Below are 20,264 nucleotides of genomic sequence, written 5' to 3' on the forward strand. Positions count from 1 at the left end.
ATATAAGAGACATAAACATTACATGAGTCACACCATCACATTAAAACCAACATCTAAGACAACTCTAAGTCATACTTGTGCACTGTGCAAGTAGCATCCCATACTACTACTCACACTAAGTACTCATTTGAAGTCACCATAGACAAGGCACATTCATATACAATAAGTCATGACAAGGAAGTAACTCATAATACAATCCAAGTATAGCATGCATCATTTACATTTAAGCATATAAGAGTCAACATTATTCAATTACTTCATTTAGAGGACTTTCATATATTAGTCATTAAGACTTAGATAACTCCCTAAGACTCTATAAAAGCCTACTCGTGCAATGTATAGATGGAATCCCATACTACCACCTACACTTCATAGAACCTCTCAAGAAACCATAATGCACATCTCACATGATGGGAATAAGCGTTTAACTGACATAGACCATGCAAGCTAAACATAGAATCCGGTGTCATATAGCCCCACACCGTAAAGAGGTGTTCTACTTGCCTAAGGTAGAATGTTAACATTAGCTCAGATGGAATTCGCTAGCTAATATCCTATTTGGGCACATAGTTATGGGATAGAAAGATGTTCCTTGGTACTCTAACCTATCATTGGAAGAGTTTCCATCTAACCATATCCACTCGATGCTTAGCCTACATTCCCATATATTATTTCATTCACATTACATTAGTGTACTAGGGAGGAATGCCTTTTACGTATCAACCAATGATACATTATTACACAAGGAAGAAATGCTATAAGCATATCGATTTATGGTACATTCAAGGATAGCTCTAGAGTCCTCATGAAAGAAAGACATAAGCTTATCGATTGATGGTCCCTCATTACATTCTTATACTCATGAAAGGAATGCCATAACCCTATAGATTCATGGTACATCGACTGATTAAGAAAGAAATGCCATTAGCCTATTGATTCTAGAGTCTTCATCACATTAGATCATTTATGAAAAGAATGCCTTAAGCCTATGAATTCATATCAATCAAGTCAAGACACATTCATTACTCAAATATGAAAGGAATGTCACAGCCTATCGATTAATATTCATCAAGTCAAAACACATTCATTATACAATAAAGGATGCCTAAGCCTACCAATTCAAGTTAGAACATTACATCATAGAAACCCTTCACATTCAATCATCATCATTCATAAGTGTCAATTGAGAATATACTATCAATAATAACACAATTACATTGAATACAGATCATCATTCTATCATTGAAATCACATACATATCCTTCACATCATAATCATACATAGTAATTAAACACCTCCACCTTTCAAGTGGATCAACATCTCTAGCACAATTCTACTTCAACATGTACTTTAATCATAACTTGCCTTCGAGGCTATGAATCTCAAATCATCAACACAACAACAATTTATAATAATTAAAGAGCATAGGTAATGATATAATTCAATAACCCAAAGCAATTTAGACATATTCATATCATAATCTTTCATAATCAACAAACCCACTTCATAAAGGCACCATTTTGGAATTGAGAAAAATCATGGGTTCATAGAGTATTTTTATCATAAATCATCAAGTAAACATCAATTCAATCATTATATGACATTAGTAACCATTTGCAATCGTTTGAAGAAAGACCCATGAGATTGAGTAAAACCCTAGATTTTTCATAGTTTGAAATCACCTTTGAATTGGTTCCTTAAATGGAAAATTAGACAAGGATCAAGACTATCATACCTTTCTATTGATTCCTCACGAAAATCCTTTTAAAACCTTGAAGAATTTGACCTTGAGAGCTTCAAGTCTTCACCTCCAATGGAGATTTCTAGAGAGAGAGCTTTTGATTTTGGGTTTTGAAGTAATGAGATGAAAAATAGAGTTTAATACTCTTAAAATATCTTAATAAACCTAAAATAACCATCCCCCAACTTATTAGGACTTGGGTTGAATTTACCAATCCACCCCTACCAAGGTCAAACCACTTGACAGATTGCAGTTGTGATTTATGCCCTGAACTCACGGACCGTGAGTCCATTAACAGACCTTGTTGTTGGTCCGTGGTCTGGTTCGGCAGCATGTTTTGGGGCCCCTTGACCTAAGGAGGCCATCCATGGGGCGTGGATGGACCTACGAGGTGTGGACCCCTTCCGTAGGTCACCAAATTTTGGCAACTCTTTTGGTTTCAAGGGGTCATGGGTGTTAGGCTTAGGGTTCTCATCAAGTACCCCTAGGGTGGTCCATGGGGAGTTCCACCATGATGTTAAACCCCTAAGCCCCTCAAACAAAGCTCGTGACAACATTAAACAACATCAAACCTCACACCAAACTCAAACACACACCTATTAGGCTCTAGTTTAATTTATTCATTTTTAGGGTCGTTACAAAAATCCCCCATTTGACATTCGTGTCACCCCCTGATTTGAATTGTGTTTTTATTCATAAATGTTTATTTCTTTGGCATTTGAACATATTTACACTTTTCTATTGAATCTTAAACCCGTACCACTCCCTGTGGAATTTGACCCCAACTAAGTTAGTTGGATTAAATACTTAATAACGATCAATAACGCTTAGAATCGAATAAAGTATCTTTGATAACATTATTCAATCAAAATGGTGCTGCTGTCGAGGAGTAGTGTTACTTAGAGTTCTTTGATCGAAGATTTGATTATTGAATTTGTTGGAGGTAGTTGAATTGGCTTAGGTTGCATTGTGTAGTGTTGGTTGGACTACATAGAAGTAAAAATGAGTGAGGAAGAGGTGAATGGTAGTCAAGTAGGTCATCGGGACGGTATCGATGCTATCAATAGGCTTTAGAGCACATCTCAATCAAGTGAAACGGGTGCAATTTGCATACCACAAGCTGATGGGAATGCAATATTTAAGGTCACTAGCACAACTCTTCATCTTCTCCAAATGAGGGGACTCTATGGAGGGCTAGAACACGAAGATCCGCAATAGCATGTAAGAAATTTTACAGAGGTGTGCAGCCCATTTTCATTCAAGAATGTGTCACAAGAGTCCATCCGGCTTCAGTTATTTCCACTATCTTTAACAAGGGAAGCTAGCAAGTGGTTGGGTGAGTTACCGAACAATTCCATCACATCATGGGAGGAGTTTATTATAGCATTCAATGCAAAATTCTTTCCCCCATCAAGTATGATAAAACTTAGAGACGACTTTCAAGGTTTCAAGCGATGGGAGAGTGAACTCATCCATGAAACGTGGGTGAGGTTTAAGAAACTCTTTCTTAAATGCCCAACTCACGGGCTACCAAACGATTTGCTACTCCAATATTTTTACCGGAGTCTTTATTCAGTTACTAAAGGAGTGGTTGATCAATTGGTACGAGGGGAATAATGTTGCAATCATTTGAGGTGGCTTCATTTGTTCGTAATGACATGAGGAAAATAAATCAAGCTTCGTACACTCAAGAGGATCAAGTCTCTTCTTTTTTTTAGAATGACACAAGAACAACTTGATAAGGAAATAGAAAGGGATGCCAACATCAAGAAAATGTTGTCCCAAATGGAGCTATTACAAGAGAATATGATGGATAATGCGGGAAAACCCAAGGGCACAAGTTGAGTGTTTAGAGTTAATGAGGGTTCTTCCTCAGGTTATTCAAAGCAGGGGGAGAATCAAGGTTGGAACTCTAAGAGATACGAAAAGGGTTTCCACCCACGATATTTACAGCGAGGTGGGAATCAAGGTTGGAACTATCACAAGGGGGAAGAGCAAATGAGATACTATCAAGATTGTGCTGAGCAAAGTGACTATTGGAGAATAGAGGATGAACATGGAGAGGACCGCACTAACTCAATTAAGAGCCCAAAATCGAAAGGGAGTGTAAGTAGTCCCCAGGTGAATGATTTACTATCACGCATCCTTGATAAATTTGAAGGTTCGGATGATTTATTGAAAGGGATGAAAGCTGACTTTTCATCATTGAACAATAAAGTGATCTCTCACGCAGATGCAATCAAGATACTTGAAGGTTGGTTGAGTTTACTTTCAGCACAATTGAAACCAAAAATGACAATGAAAGATGATGATAGAGGGCTGGTTGTGGTTACTCGTAGTGGAAAAGTAGCAATAGGCGATGTGATAGGCAATAAAAAAGCTCAAAAGTGTGAAGAAGACAAAGGTATGGAGGAAGAAGAGACATATATCCATCAAAGCATTGCCAAATGACCAAAAAAAGAGATGGAGAAACCCAATCCAATCCCAAAAATTATGCAACCTTTACATAAATTATCTTCCCCATTCCCCCAACGTCTAAAGAAGAAGAATAAGGATGAGAAGTTCAAGAAGTTTTTATCAGTGTTCAAGACATTATCGATTAATCTCCCTCTTGTGGAAGCATTGTTGGAAATGTCGGGTTATGCTAAGTCTTTGAAGAAGTTAGTCACAAAGAAAAGGAGCTTGGATTTTGAGACAATCGAAGTTTCCCATAGTTGTAGTGCAATTATGACTAAGGAGCTGATCAAAAAGAGAGAAGATCCCGGAGCGTTCACCATCCCTTGCTCCATCGGTCTGCTCCAATTTACTAAAGCCTTATGCGATTTGGGAGCAAGCATCAACCTAATGCCATATGCGATCTATAAATAACTCGGGTTGGGGGAACCGAAAGCCACAACAATGAGACTCTTGATGATAGACCGATCAATTAAACATCTTGTGGGGATACTATATGACATCTTGGTAAAGGTTGACCGATTCATTTTCCAGGCTGATTTTGTCATTCTCGATTGTGAAATAGATGCTGAAATTCCCATCATTTTGGGAAGACCATTCTTGGCAACAGAGAGAGCATTGGTGGATGTTGAAAGCGGAGAATTGAAGTTTCGGGTGAACGAAGATAAAGTAACCTTTAATGTTTGTAAGTCTATGAAACACCCAAGTGATATTCACATGGTCTCCACTGTTGATATTAGTGATGAGGCGGTAACTAGTGTGAGCCATTTGACGTGTATGAGTGAACCACTTGAAGTTGTGTTTGCTAACTATGATGAATTCAAAATTCAAGGCTATGAAGAGGTAGTAGCTGCTCTTTCGGGCTTGGGGAGAAGGGGTATTCAAAAACTCCATTGAAGTTGGACATTGATCTAATAAATTGAGAGATTCCTCCCACAAAGTCATCAACAGAAGAACCACCAAACCTGGAGTTAAAAGTATTTCCCTCCCATCTCTGATACGCTTTCTTGGGGGAAAATAACACCTTACCAGTAATCATTGCAGCGGACTTGCTTGAATTACAGGTAAAATTGTTCTTTGAGGGCTTGAGAAGGCATATCAAAGTTATAGGTTGGACTATCGCTGGCATAGTGGACATTCCTCCCGGCATTTGCACTTACAAAATTCAACTTGATAGTGATTGTAAGCCGAGTGTTGAACATCACTGGAGATTGAACCCACCGATGCAAGAGGTGGTGAAAAAGGAGATAATAAAGTGGTTGGACGCAGGTGTGATCTATCCTATTGCGGATAGCAAATGGGTAAGTCTAGTACAATGTGTACCGAAAAAGGGAGGTATCACAGTAGTTCCAAATGAAAAGGGGGAGCTTGTATCTATGAGACCGGTGACCCGATGGAGAGTATGTATGGATTACCAAAAGTTAAATTCGTGGACTAAAAAGGATCACTTTCCCATGTCTTTCATGGATCAAATGCTTGATCGACACTCAAAGAGAGGTTTGTATTGCTTTTTGGATGGGTATTCTGGTTACAACCAAATCTCCATTGCTCTGGAAGACTAAGAAAAAACCACATTCACCTGCCCTTATGGCACTTTTGCCTTTAAAAAGATGTCGTTCGGGTTATGTAATGCTCCGGCAACATTTCAACGTTGCATGTTATCTATTTTTGCGGACATGGTGGAGGATTCAATGGAGGTATTTATGGATGACTTCTCGGTTGTGGGTGACACTTTTGAAGCATGTTTAGAAAACTTAGGACAAGTTCTCTAAAGATGTGTGGAGATAAACTTGGTCCTAAACTGGGAAAAATGCCATTTCATGGTTAAGGAGGGTATAGTTCTTGGTCACAAAGTGTCGCAAAAAGGGCTGGAGGTTGATAAAGTGAAGATTAAATCGATTGAGAAATTACCACCACCAATTTTGGTGAAGGGTGTTCGTAGTTTCTTGGGACATGCCTGTTTTTACCGGAGGTTCATCAAAGACTTCTAAAAGATTGCACATCCTCTATGCAAACTCTTAGAGATGGAGGTGAAATTCCACTTTGATGACGCTTGCATGGTGGCTTTCAAGTGCTTGAAAGAAAAATTGATCTCCACCCCGACCATCATTAGTCCCGATTGGTCAGAATCCTTCAAAGTAATGTGTGATGCAAGCGCCATGGCATTGGATGTTGTATTGGGGCAAAAATGCAACAAACTATTTCACCCCATTTACTACGCAAGCAAGACTCTAAGTAGTGCTCAACATAACTATATCGTTACTGAACAAGAGTTACTTGCGGTAGTTTCTGCGTTTGAGAAGTTACGGGCGTACTTGCTAGGTACTAAAGTGGTTGTTCACACTGATCATGATGCACTGCGTTATCTAATGGCAAAGAAGGATGCCAAGCCAAGATTGATACGGTGGGTGCTACTATTGCAAGAATTTGACTTTGAGGTCAAAGATAGGAGAGGTTGTGAAAATCAAGTGGCTGACCACTTATCAAGATTGGAAAGAAAGGAAAATGACGAGCTGGAGATCGACATAAATGATTTTTTTCCCGATGAACATGTTTTTACGATAACTCTCAAAACCTCCTTGCTTTGCTGATTTTGCCAATTACATAGTGTGTGGATTAATGCTGGACGAACTGAACTTCTACCAACAAAAGAGGTTCTTGCTCGATGTTAAGAGGTACTTTTGGGATGAACCATATTTATTTAAAGAGTGTGCAAACCATATCATTAGGAGATGTGTTCCAGAAGAAAAAGCCATTGAAATTCTCCATGCTTGTCATGCTTCACCGGTTGGGGGTCATCATGGTGGTGTACGTACATCTGCTAAAGTTCTCCAAAGTGGCTACTACTTGTCGTCCCTCTACAAGGATACTCATGAGTTTGTTAAGAAGTGTACTCAATGTCAAAAACAAGGTGGAGTGTCAAAAAGACACGAGTCACCTCTTACGCCCATCTTAGAAGTTGAGTTATTTGATGTTTGGGGAATAGATTTCATGGGCCCATTTGTGAGTTCCATTGGTAAAGTAAATCTTGGTGGTTGTAGATTATGTTTCTAAATGGGTGGAGGTTGTTGCACTCCCAAACAATGAAGGGAAAAGTGTTGTTCAATTCCTGAAACGCTACATCTTTGCTAGATTTGGTACTCCTCGAGCTATTATTAGTGATGGGGGATCCCACTTTTGCAACAAGTGGTTCTCAGCCGCATTAAATAAGTATGGAGTGAAACACAAAGTAGCAACTCCATATCATCCCCCAACGAGCGGCCAAGTTGAAGTGTCAAACCGGGAGATCAAAAACATCTTGTCCAAGATAGTGAATGCTAATAGGGTTGATTGGTCTCGGAAGCATGATGACGTGCTATGGGCATATCACACTGCATACAGAACACCAATCAGTATGTCTCTGTATCAGCTAGTTTTCGATAAATATTGACATCTACTAGTTGAATTGGAACACAAAGCATTATGGGTATTAAAAGCTCTAAATTTGGACTGGACCAAGACTTCAAAAGAGAGAGTAGAGCAGTTAAATGAGTTCGACGAATTCAGGTTCAAGGCTTACGAAAGTTCAGCCTTTTACAAGGAAAAGATGAAGAAATGGCATGATTCTAAAATCCTTAAGAGGTAGTTCAGAGTGGGAGACTGGGTGTTACAATATAACTCTCGACTTAGACTCTTTCCAGGAAAGCTCAAGTCCAAATGGTCAGGGTCGTTTAGAGTGACACGAGTGTTCACAAAAAGGTGTCATTGAAGTTAAAGGTCAAGAAGGACCTACATTCAAGGTGAATGGGCAATGCTTGAAGTTATACTTTGGCGAGTGCCAAGAGATTTCTCTAATTGAGGTGGTGTACCAGGAAGATGTTTGAGAGTATTTCCACGTCGTGCCATGATGTTAAATAAGGCGCTTCTTGGGAGGCAACACAAGTGTTAGTGTTTTAAATAATGTGTGTTGATTTTGCAGATGCGGGATATTGTGCGAGAAGAACACCTTATTGGCTAGTCACCAAAATCGTTTGGTGAGCACGACATAGTTCACCTTATGGACTTCAAAAATAGGGTTGAGATACTGAAACATTTGGCGGGAGACCTTCATCACTCGGTGAATCGCCGATGTGCTTAGGCGATCAGATTTTTCCCGCCATATTTCAGCGCTGACAGCGTAACCCAATGATTATTCGGTGATGTTACAAGTCCATTATGTGACCCACCGACATCTTCAGCAATATCATTCATCTCCGGTGATTCACCCCTTTCTATGAGTTTTGCACACTAGAACTATGGGCGAGACCAAGATCATTCGGCGCACCGCTGAGGCATTCGGCGAGTGGTTTATTTTCTCGCCGACTGGGCGCTGAGTGAAGATTCTTCATCACCTTGCTCTGCATGCTTACATACTAGAATTTTATCTTTATTTGCTAGTTTTAATTTTTATTCTTATTTTATTTGCAGGAATGTCCGTTCTCTACTCACATTGGGGACAATGGTGAAGGCTTTTGGTGGGGGTGTCTGGTTAGTGAATTCCTCTATGTTCTTGGACCCATTTTTTCCACCTCTTGATTGTGTTTAATTGTGGTTGTTCTTGTACAAATTTGAGTGTTAGTTGTGATCAATACCGATGCCTTGAATAGTGCTCTCAATCGAACAAAAATGAATGTGCAGCTATGATAAGGCCAAATAAAGTTGCATAGATAATATGTGGACTTTTTGCATCTCATTGTGACTAGTCGATTATCGAATTGAGTCTCTTGTGATGAGCATTGTACACTAGTGAAAGTATGGAGTCTTGCTTGATATTGATGACAATTCCTTGTGTGATGAGCTTATCGTGAACCATGTGTGATGACACCTAGAATTTTCCCCGTTGGTCCGGTTGACTAAATGATGCAAGCTCTTGAAATGATATTAGGCAAAAAAATTAAAGAGTGAAACAAATTGACATTATACCTCTTTTGTGGCCTACCTTGTGAGTGTGTGAACTTTGCTTGAACACCCTTTGAGCCTTGAGCATATGAAACCTCTTTTTATCCCCTTTACCCATAATCCTCATGAAGTGTGGTTTGTTTGAATAACCAACTTAAGACAAAAGCTTAAGTTGGGGGTATGGTGAAAGAAAAAGGCAAATCAAGAAATGTGAAGAAATTCCCCTTTACCCATGGTTTTGAAAAAGATGGAACCCCTTCACACAAAAAAAAAGGAAGACGAAGAAAACAAAAGAAGAAGAAAAAAAGAAAGAGAATGAAAAAGTTTTGAAATAAAGTTGTGAAAGTGCAAAAGAAATGGGGTGTCCGGTATTCCATGGAAAGTGAGTAATGGGGTAAATTTTGAGCATGAATGAGAATGATGAAGAAAAGGAAAGAAAGTATTGTTCATACCACATTTCATGAGAATAAGAAACCATTGAGCCTTAATGACCATACATTTACACTCAGCCCTGTTACAAGCCTTAAAAAGACCTTTTTGATCATGAGTGAGCTGAAACAAATGTTGATTAGAAAATAAGGGCAAACCTATGGGTGGAGTTATGCATGTGTTCATCCTTGTGAGCGTGAGAGTTGTTTGTGATTCCGGAGCCATAAATTGTTGAACAATTGTGTGTGAATATGGAATCATTCTTTATGTGAGGACATTTGAGTACCTTTGTTGAGCTTGAACTTGCATTTAAAGCAAGTATTGTGAGCTCGAGATTCTTTGGTAATGGTGAGTCACAACTGGAGTCTTTGAGTGCACAACTGATCCTTGCATGAGTAAGTTGAGTCTTGTTATGTGCATTCATGATTAAGTCTTGTGTAGCACTGATTGAGATATCCTTTTTGAACTGCTGAACTTGAGATTTACTTAAGGACAAGAAAAATTTTAAGTTTGGGGTGTTAATGAGTCAGAGATTTGAACTCATTTAGAGCTTTAATTATATAGATTTATTGTCCTCAAATGTTTATTTTGTGCCAACAACTGATGTAAAACCATTGATCTTCAGATACATGGATTGAGGAAAAAAGCTAGTACAGAAATGGCCAATAGATACAACACGAGCAAAAAAAAGAAGGGAAAACAAGCCTGATGATCGCCGATATCACTCGGCGACTCACCAAGTTGCCAATCTACCGCCAAAAGTTACAGAACACTGAGGTTGAATTAGAGGTAGCTTCGGCAAACAGTAGTTCCACTCGGCGTGTTACCGATTACTTCGGTGATGGATGACCAGGTCGCCAAAAGTACTGATGGAGATGCAGATAAGTGCAGATGGGTGAGATGAAAGGAACAAGGGCACATCGCGAAATCACTCGACGTTCCCAATTTGGCTCACCTAAAATTACAATGGATGGACTAAGAAGAGGTGAAAAATGAAGGCTAGATGACGGAAAATCGGCAAGTCACCGAATGGTCGGTGAAGCTCGACTTACCTCGCCGATTGCTCCTAAATAGCCACACATCAGACTTGCATAAATTGAGTTTTCTAAGAGAGAGAAGGTTCTTAGAAACGTAAGGAACAAAAGATTAAGAGCGAAAACACTACCATTGTTGATTTCAAGTGATTTTAGCAAGGTTTTTCATTGAGAATTTGTAATAGAGAAGATTTTAGTTGATTTTAACTTTCGAATTTTACTTACCCAGCTATGAAAAACGTGGTAGGTGTTGATTTTCATCTTTTCTCCATGATTGGCTAAAACCCTAACCTTGGGGGTTTGACAATGTGACCAATTGTTACATTCTACTAAATGAGTGTGATCGATTAGTGATTGTTGGTGTTAATATGAAGCGGGTCTAAATTATTATGGTGGTTTAAATTCATTATTGCATCTTTTGTATGATATATTTCAGAGTTTTGTGCTTGCTCGAGAGAGAAGTACGGAACCAACATAGTAATTTGGCATTCTTAGTAGTGAGTCTTGACGGTTTCAGCTTGAGAAAGTGAAACCCAAGACCCAACCTTATAACTAGCTCGAAAGAGTAGATTTGATGAGAACGTGGGTTGTTTATCTTATGGATAGTGTTGAGATTCGAGAGAACTCAACGAAAATAAAGCAATTGTTCGAAAGAAAGTTGTTTTACTTATAGTCCATTGTACCAGCGATGAATTAGCATTATCGGTAATGATGTACACCCATTAAGTTGAATTCGATAGTTGGTTCGTCAATTCCCCAAGTGTGTTCTAATTATCTGATTGTTACTTGTTAATACTTTGAAGTGTGGTGGTAACGACATCCTGAAAAGTTGATTATTAAACTCTTAAGTGTGTGTTGCTCAGCTGCAAAGGTCATCATCATACTTTCGTATTTGAATTCAAAGAAAGCTACTCTCTGTGGGAACGACCCGAACTCAGTTGGTTGGGTTATATACTGACTAACGATCGTTGACACTTAGAATTGTATGAAGTGTCTTTGAAACGTTAATCATTATCTCTTATGCTTATAGCCTACGTCTTATGATGATGTCTATTATGTTTATGACTCATGTTATCGTCTCTTATAATTATGGTATATGTCTTATGTTGACTAATAAGGCCTCTTATATGCTTATGTTGATGATTTACACTAGCCATCATATTTAGTACATTATTGTACTAATGCATATTTTTGCCTACATTCTTATCAAATGTAGGGCTTGGCGATATTGAGTTCCATTTCCGTGGCTAGGTTCCTAGTAGAGCAAGGAGTTGAAGACTTGGTGAGTCCTCATAGCATCGAGGATTTGCGCACCTTTATTTTATGTCTTTCCTTTTTTTTTAGACATTTATATGGGCTGCGTCGCAAGAGAGTTATTGAAGTTGTTTTTAGATGGTTTTAGACAAAGTGTTATAGACTTCCTCTTGCTTTTATAAAAGACTTTGATTGAATGGAAAAAGTTTTGAAATTTCCTCATCATTTCTATTTACTTTATGTTATGATATTCTAAGTGGCCTGTGTTAGGCCTTTCGGGTCTAGTACGCCATGTTACATCTAGGGTGTACCCCTGGGTCGTGACAAACTTGGTAATCAGAGCACAAGGTTTAGAATGATTCTAGGATTGTCTCAAAATCATGTCTAGTAGAATCTTGTTCATAAGTGTGAAGCGCGCCACATTTATGATTATGAAGCTATTAGATGATTAGGAAATTTCACTTCTTCATTCTCTAAGTCCTTTCTAGGGTTTAACTCTATAAGGTATTTCTTCTTATCCGATGGTCTTCAAGATATGACTCCTCAAAGGGCTCATGCTACAAGGAGCGAGACACAAAAGGTTGGTTGTGAGGCCAATTATGGCTATGTGACTAGATACGACTTGATATGTTAGATTTATATGTCATCCTTAGGATGGATTGGTAGAATTATTGTATGCTCCTATGTGATTGTAGAACCCGTATAGTCAAAATTGTTAGTTCCCGAATGAGCTTATCCGTGAGTGGAAGGGGGGGAGTTTGTGTTCTAAGTTTAAGTTCTATTTTGTCTTGAAAATGACTTTAAGGGTTGCATGTACCACCTAGTTAAGGTAAGGGAGAAGAATTCAAGTGTTGACCAACTTCAAATAGTTAGTTATCTTTTAAGATTGATCTTAAGTATGGTCGTTTTGCGCAGGGTGTGCAGATAATACCTAGATATGATTGGTTGGTAAATCCCACCAAAGGTGATGATATGGGTTTAAATGGTTTAGAATTTTCTTGATCCAACCCTAGTAGAATTAAAAGAGACATGAAGGTGGATGTTTGGCCGGCAAAGAGGTTGTTTTAATTGTGGTGAAAGTGGTCACAAAATGAGGGATTGTCCAAAGGCAAAGGCTATGAGAAGAGAGGGTAAGAAAGTTCCTCCTAATGGTTCTGGTATGTGTTTTATGCTTTATTACATTCTTGTATTACTTGTCTTTTGTGACTTGATAAATTAGACTTTGAAGTTGTCGTTACTATGTATGGGATTCATTGTTGTTATAAGCTATTGATAGTAGAACCCTACTTGGTCATTTTGAATTTTGGGTAGGTTGAAATGTTTGATGAATAGGGTGTTTAAGTAATGCCTATATGTGTTGAGTAAGTAGACTCCCATGAGAGGTAGTAGTATAGTTCACCATGGTTTAGATCCATCTTATGTGATAAAGGTGAAAGCGTAGTGATGACTTGCTGCGACCTTAGAACTGAAAGAAATGATGTTAGAAGAGTTCGCATAGGCTTATTCCTAAGGGGGAGATGATGTTCTTAGATAGCAAGGTCGTTGAGTGTTCTTGATGTTCATGATTTGGGTTGGCTTGGAAATTCTTACCTTGAGGGGTGTAGTGAGTTTGGGAAGTTTAGTCCCGATTTTATAGGCTCATGTGAGATCTTGAGTGGAGTTGGCAAGGTTGATTATGAACTAGAGTTGCTTAATGAGTGACACCAGTGTGTCCGGTTTTCCATGTCTCTTGGATATAGAAGGGTGTTGGAAGTCCAAAATTCATAAATTCCTTAAGAAGAGCCGGGAGTTAATGAGAATATCTCTAATTTAGAAATATCGATAGGGATCTATAACACCCCGGAAACAAGTAGGCTAAACTAGAGCTTGACGTTAGGGTAAGAGTCTTATATGTACCTCCCCATACCTAAAAATATAGGGTTTCATGTTAGAACGTCAAGGTACGTCCTTGAGGAGTACACCGAAAAGGTTCCTGGGAAGCGACCCACGAAGGGCCACTCACGCCCCGTAGGCCCCCCCACGCCTCATGAGTGAGTGGTTGTAGATCAAGCCTAAATAATCAGGCCCCATAACCCCAACCCACGATTCACCAGCATAGGCCGTGGGTCCAACCACGGTCCATCTATTGGGGGTCGTGGGTGGTGACCTGGAACGATTTTTGGGAGTTGGTTGAGGGGTACTTTGGGGTTTTCCATTTTTAATTAATATGAAGTGACATTGCTTTACACTAAATTAGACTAACTATATAATGATTTAAGACCCCTAAATTAACTCATCTTCCTCATTATTTCTAAATCTTAAATCAAAATCAACTTTTCCCCAAAAACTCTATCTAGAGTCATGACCTTAAGAAGTGGCTAGAGTGTCATTTGAGAACGAATGTTCCTAAGGGAGATATATAATAACACCCCGAAAACTAGTAGGCTAACCTACAGCTTGACGTGAGGGCTAGAGTTGTCAATTTAGCTTCCCTTACTCAAAATGAAGGATTTTGGGTTAGAACATCAAAGTATGACTCCTCAAGGACCAACCAAGGGTCGTTGAGGAGGACCCTAGCAAAATGTCCCAAGAAGGTTGCTCAAGGCAGTGCACCCATGAAGGGACTCACACACCCGTAGGGGGTCCATGCCACGTGCATGGCTGCGTAGGTCAGGGTCCCAAAAACACTGCCTCGGACCACCACCCATGAAAGACCAGCACACCCCGTGGGTCCACTCACAGCCCGTGGGCGTGGTTTCATGGGTGAGGCAGATTGTTAGTTACAAATGGTTAAGTGGGGACTTTATAGAACTTATTGGAATTAATTAGGGATTAAGTGGTGTCGTTTTATATAAGTTTAACCACCTATATAAAGACTTTAGACCCTTAATTAAGTGATTCCATATCATTATATCTAAATCCCCAAAAGAAACCCAATTTCCTCTCAGAATCCCGAAGAAGAAGAAGAAGAAATCTGAAGAAGAAGAATTCGTAGAAGAAGAAGAAGAAGAAGAAGAAGAAGAAGAGGAGGAGGAGGAGGAGGAGGTAGGGAGGAGGACGAGGAGGAGGATGAGGAGGAGGACGAGGAGGAGGAGGAGGAGGAGGAGGATGGAGGAGGAAGATGAAGATGAGGAGGAAGAGGAAGAGGAAGAGAAAGAGGAAGAAGAAGACGAAGAAGAAGAAGAAGAAGAAGAAGAAGAAGAAGAAGAAGAAGAAGAAGAGGGTCAAGCTAGGTCAAGGCTCCATTGTTTCAAGCTTGATAGGCTTTGTAATCAAGGTATGATGGCTTATTCATGCATGGGGAAATTGAAGGCTTAGATGTGATCTTCTAAGGTTGATGAATTACTTTACAAATTACTCTAGATTAGAACACTTAAATATGAATTGCTTAAAAGGAAAGCTTGTAGACATGAACTGAATTAGATTAAAGTATATATGATGGATCATGACTAGTAATGATTGATATTGAGCCTTTATGGTGAATTATGACTAGAATTGCTTAAGAATGAAGCTTGTGACTAGAATGTCTTGGGATTTAGATAGGTATGATGATTGTAAGGAGTAAAAGTTTTGGGAGTAGGGATTGTAGTTGTGAATGTTGATCACTAGGCTTTAAGAGTAAAGCTAATATGATGAATTAAGAATGACTAGGCTTTGAGAGTAAAGTCTATATGACAATGGTAGACTATTAGGTAGAGTTGTTGTGGAAGGACGTTACCCACCAAATCTACCTCATGAATCTTTGAATGCATGAAGTGATAGAATCACAAAAGTTAGGATTATTTCCATGTCTAGTTCTTGAACCCTAAGTTTGATGATTGAAAGGAAGTTTTAAACCTCAAGGAGGTGAAGTGTGAGATTATGCTTGTAGTAATTGAACTACTTGAATTATGATTTTATCCATGTCTAATGTAGTCATTCTAGATGTGTTGATTGATATGAGCTTTGACCCTTGAAAGGGAAAGATATGATATTATGCATGTTTTATGAAGGTTATGTATATGCTTTAAGAACACTTTGAGAGTAAAGTGAATATTCTCATGATCTAGTTGTTGTGTTGTTGAAAGGTCATTCTCATATACACATTTATGCATGAATATGATATGATGTGAAAGGTTTCCTCACAATTTAGTGATTCTTAGGTTGAAAGGTTTTCTCACCTATTGAATCTATATATAAACATGGACGGTGAAAGGTTATTCTCACGCATGATCGAATGAGCTATAGTATGAATTATGTTGGATTGAGTGTCAAGACATTCTTTCATAAATATGAACTTAAGTCAAGACTTAATAGGAAATCAATGGGAATTATGCCTAGCACCGAGTGGATATTGTATATGAGATGGAAGCTTCTACCCTAGTTGAGTCCGGCTTCCGAGGAAAGTTTTTACGCTAATTGAGTCCGGTTTTCCAAATGGGTTCCTTCTACGCTAGTTGAGTCCGGGTTCCCAAAGTATGTGTCTCATTATATGGAAACCTTCTACCTTAGTTGAGTCCGGGTTTCTAGTAGCAATCTCCTTATCCAATAATTTTTTTACCCCTGTAGGTTACTTAGCTAATGGACCCACCTAAGCTAAGAGTATGGTTCTACCTTAGGCAAGTAGACCAACCCTTTTCGGTGTGGGAGTAACCGGATTCCATGTTAAGCTCACATGGTCTACGTCGGTTAAGGCTAATTCCCACTATCACAATAAGAATATGAATTATGAATTATAGTTACTCAAGAAGCTTTACTTAGCATGGGTGGGATTTATGGGGGTTTTTTCATGCATTGCACAAGTATGCTTTGAAGGTAGCTATGATATGTTCCTCTTATGTATGATTATTTATGTAATGAATATGCTTATGACTTATGCTTATGATGTATGTTTTGATGGAGTGTTTCCATAGTTTCCTTCCATAATATGATTGACTAAAGGTGATAGATTCCCTTGTCTATGAGAAATAAGCTAAGGATGACGTCAAGATGGTAAGTATGATTACGGTGGCCAAAAGGGATACTTAGTATGGATGGTATTATGGGGTCTTATTCATGCATTGCACAAGTATACTTGGAGGTTACTTATGAAGTGGTTCTCTTATGATATGAAGGTCTAAGTATTGACTATGTATATGGACTATGTCATATGATGACTAATGCTTACATTATGTCTATGTTGGAGATTATGTTTATGATTATGTTATTATCTCTTATGCTTATAGCCTACGTCTTATGATGATGTCTCTTATGTTTATGACTCATATTTATCGTCTCTTATGATTTTGGTATATGTCTTATGTTGACTTATGCCTCTTATATGCTTATGTTGATGATTTACGCTAGCCATCATATTTAGTACATTATTGTACTAATGCATTGATTTAACGTTTCAAGGACACCTCATCTAATTCTAGGTGTTCAACGATCGTAAATCAGTATAAAACCCAACTAAATGAGTTGGGGTCGAATCCCACAGGGAGCGGTACGTGTTTCAAATTTAATTGGGAATTATAAATGCGGTCAAATCAGTCATAGGAATAAAAATTATCGAATAAAGACATCATTCAAATCAAAGGGTGACACGAATGTCAAATGGGGGTTTTTGTTTGGATTATCAACTATAAACAGTAGTCACAAACAACAAGAATTAACAATAATGAGATGGATTCTTGGGATGTGATCAATTATAGGCTAATATAGACATATGGGTAATTGCAACTATTAGTAAATAGCTAGATATTCATGTGTTACCACCCAGGGGTACCCCCTAGAAGCAACATGACGTACTTGATCCCGAAGGGGACTCATACAACCCCTTAGCATATCCGAACATAAGATAATAGAAAAATACGGGAAAATTAAAACTTTTCTTTACAATCAAATTATTTATAAAAGCCAGCAGAAGTCTTTCTACACTTTGTCTCAAACCAACTAGTACAACTTAAGAATAAAACTCTTGGGACACAGCCCAAACAATAGTCTCAACATAAAAATAAAAGGCATAAAGGTAAGGTGGGTTTTTTCCTCGAATCTATGAGGACTCACCAAGATCTTCAACTCCTTGAATTTTCTAGAAACCTATCTCCAAGTAGCACTCTAAGTCTCCAAACCCTACATTTGATTAGAATGTAGGCAAAGTATGTGTTAGTACAAAATGTACCAAGTATGAAAGCTAGCATAACAACATAAGAGCATCTTGAAATGGTTAGTCAACATAAGACATAAGCATAAGAGCTATTACATAGTCATAGCATAATCTCCAACATAAGCATCATATAATCATAAGTCAACATAAGACATAGTTAATGAGCATAGGATATAAGTCAAAATCGTAATAAGCATAATTGACTCTTAGTCATCTATACCATAATAGAACCATTCTCAAGTAATTTCAAAAGCATACATGTGCAAAGCAAGAATAGCATCCCATAATACCACCCAAGCCAAGTATCCCTTTTTGGTCATCTTAATCATAGTCTATATACATGGTCAAGTCTCTAAGCTTTTCTATACCATAAGGGCACCATACATTACAAAAAAAACCCCAAATTGCCAACATATTTTACATAACTTCAGTTGGTTAGTATTCTACTAACAAATTACCAACATATTTCTAACTGAATCATTTTTTAAAACTTAACAACAAAATTCTAACAGATTATTAACCAAAATCTTACTAACTAAGTATTTTAGTTGGTAAATACGGCGGAAAAAAATGGTGCCAAATTTAGCAACATTCTATCAATGGATTACCAACTGAAATATTACTAACGCACACCTTTTGTTGGTAATATTACCAACGAAGTATATATCGGTTGGCAAATATGACAAAAAATTATTTATATAATTTATTAACATATTACCAATGAATTACTAACCAAACATTTACCAACGGCAATATTGTGCTGCTAAATTTACCACCCAAATATAAATGTGTTGGTAAATTAGTAACGAAATGTAATTTGTTGGAAAACTTGTCAATCAATATCCAATTAGTTGAAAATTTTGACGACGAATAAAGATTGTAGTTAGTAAATTACTAACATTAATAAAATAGTTGGTAATATACCAACCGATCATTAATCCATTGGTAAAATTTACCAACATATTAATTATTAGTTGGTAATATTACATATGAATGTTTAGTTGAATAGTAACTATTACCAACTGTGATAAAATTTATCGATAAATATTTAATTACTAACTTATATTTGAATAGTTGGTAAATTTATCAATAGAAGTTAAACTTTTTGGTAAATCAGCGTCTAGTGTTGAGGCTTTCATATTCAGTTTGTGTCGTTAGGTGTTTTAACTTTTAAATTTTAGCCAAAACTTGACTTTGGTCAATTTTTTTGGTAAACGTGCTCAAATTAGAACTTTGTTAGTTTCATTAGCTTCGAAAGGTCATTTTTTATCTAACAGGAAGGTTGGTTCAAGTTTTGAGGCTTTCGTTTTTTGTTTGTGCCGTTAGGTGTTTTAAATCTTATGTTTTGGCCAAAATTTGACTTTGGTCAATATTTTTGTTAACGTGCTCAGATGAGAATTCTGTCAGCGTAACTAACTCTAAAGGTCATTTTTTATCTAATAGGATGGTTGGTTCGGATTTTGAGGCTTTCATTTTTAGTGTGTGCCGTTAGGTGTTTTAACTTATAAATTTTGACCAAAATTTAACTTCGGTCAATATATTTGATAAACGTGCTCAGATGAGAATTTCGTCAGTGCAGTTAGATGCGGAAGGTCATTTTTTATGTAGTAAGATAGAGGGTTCGGGTTTTGAGGCTTCCATTTTTAGTTTGTGCCGTTAGGAATTTTAACTTTTAAGTTTTGGCCAAAATTTCACTTTAGTCAATATTTTTGGTAATCGTGCTCGAATTGAAATTTTGTCACCGTGGTTAGCCATATAAGTTTAGTTTTGGTCTCATAGGATGGTTGGTTCAGATTTTGAGACTTTTATTTTCAGTTTGTGTCGTTAAGCGTTTTAACTTTTAACTTTTGGCTAAAATTTGAATTGGGTCAATTTTTTTTGGAAACATGCTCAAATTTGAATTTCATCCGCGCGGTTAGCTTTGGAAGGTCATTTTTCATCTTATAGGATGGTTGGTTTGGATTTTGAGGTTTTCATATTCAGTTTGTACCGTTAGGCGTTTTAACTTTTAAATTTTGGCCAAAATTTGACTTTGCTTAACATTTTTTGTAAACATGCTCTGATGAGAATTCCGTCAGCGCGATTAGCTTCAGAAGGTCATTTTTATATTTAATAGGATGGTTGGTTAAGGTTTTGAGACTTCCATTTTCAGTTTGTGTTGGTAGGCATTTTAACTTTTAAGTTTTGGCTAAAATTTAGATTTGGTCAATATTTTTGGTAAACGTGCTCAAATTAAATTTTTTGATATAATGATATGTGTCAAATTGAGATTAACTTAACTTGTTATCATAGATTTTGCTTTGTTTCATTCAAATATGATTTATAAAAT

At 37.6% G+C, this 20,264-nt stretch overlaps 3 protein-coding genes across 3 annotated transcripts in view; 2 read left to right on the plus strand and 1 right to left on the minus strand.

Moving 5' to 3' along the window:
• LOC125821752 (uncharacterized) overlaps positions 1–1,525 on the minus strand; it is a 1,137,236-nt gene extending 1,135,711 nt beyond the window's left edge. Inside the window, exon 1 of the mRNA XM_049501134.1 lies at positions 1,520–1,525. The gene's annotated coding sequence lies outside the window, so the exon portion shown is untranslated. The remainder of the gene's footprint in view (positions 1–1,519) is intronic.
• A 2,679-nt stretch (positions 1,526–4,204) lies between these two features.
• Positions 4,205–5,757, plus strand: LOC125821793 (uncharacterized). The gene is made up of 3 exons (XM_049501160.1): positions 4,205–4,532; positions 4,761–5,038; positions 5,260–5,757. Exons 1-3 carry the CDS (start codon positions 4,205–4,207, stop codon positions 5,755–5,757), a joined length of 1,104 nt encoding a protein of 367 aa, XP_049357117.1.
• Positions 5,758–6,814: 1,057 nt separating this feature from the next.
• LOC125821794 (uncharacterized) lies at positions 6,815–8,759 on the plus strand. The gene is made up of 4 exons (XM_049501161.1): positions 6,815–7,085; positions 7,237–7,587; positions 7,636–7,816; positions 8,642–8,759. Exons 1-4 carry the CDS (start codon positions 6,815–6,817, stop codon positions 8,757–8,759), a joined length of 921 nt encoding a protein of 306 aa, XP_049357118.1.
• Positions 8,760–20,264: the final 11,505 nt, after the last annotated feature.

Source organism: Solanum verrucosum, unplaced genomic scaffold, assembly GCF_900185275.1.
Source record: "Solanum verrucosum unplaced genomic scaffold, falcon-dt-bn FXZP01000210.1, whole genome shotgun sequence".
Classification (NCBI taxonomy): Eukaryota; Viridiplantae; Streptophyta; class Magnoliopsida; order Solanales; family Solanaceae; genus Solanum; species Solanum verrucosum.

Excerpts from the sequence above, each read along its gene's own strand:
- LOC125821794 (XM_049501161.1), top strand. The coding sequence starts at position 6,815 with ATGCTGGACGAACTGAACTTCTACCAACAAAAGAGGTTCTTGCTCGAT. Across the intron at positions 7,086-7,236 it reads TCATGAGTTTGTTAAGAAGT|ATTATGTTTCTAAATGGGTG; the intron begins GTACTCAATGTC and ends TGGTGGTTGTAG. Across the intron at positions 7,817-8,641 it reads GATTCTAAAATCCTTAAGAG|GAATGTCCGTTCTCTACTCA; the intron begins GTAGTTCAGAGT and ends TTTTATTTGCAG.
- LOC125821793 (XM_049501160.1), top strand. The coding sequence starts at position 4,205 with ATGGAGAAACCCAATCCAATCCCAAAAATTATGCAACCTTTACATAAA. Across the intron at positions 4,533-4,760 it reads CACCATCCCTTGCTCCATCG|ATGCTGAAATTCCCATCATT; the intron begins GTCTGCTCCAAT and ends ATTGTGAAATAG. Across the intron at positions 5,039-5,259 it reads AAATTCAAGGCTATGAAGAG|GTAAAATTGTTCTTTGAGGG; the intron begins GTAGTAGCTGCT and ends CTTGAATTACAG.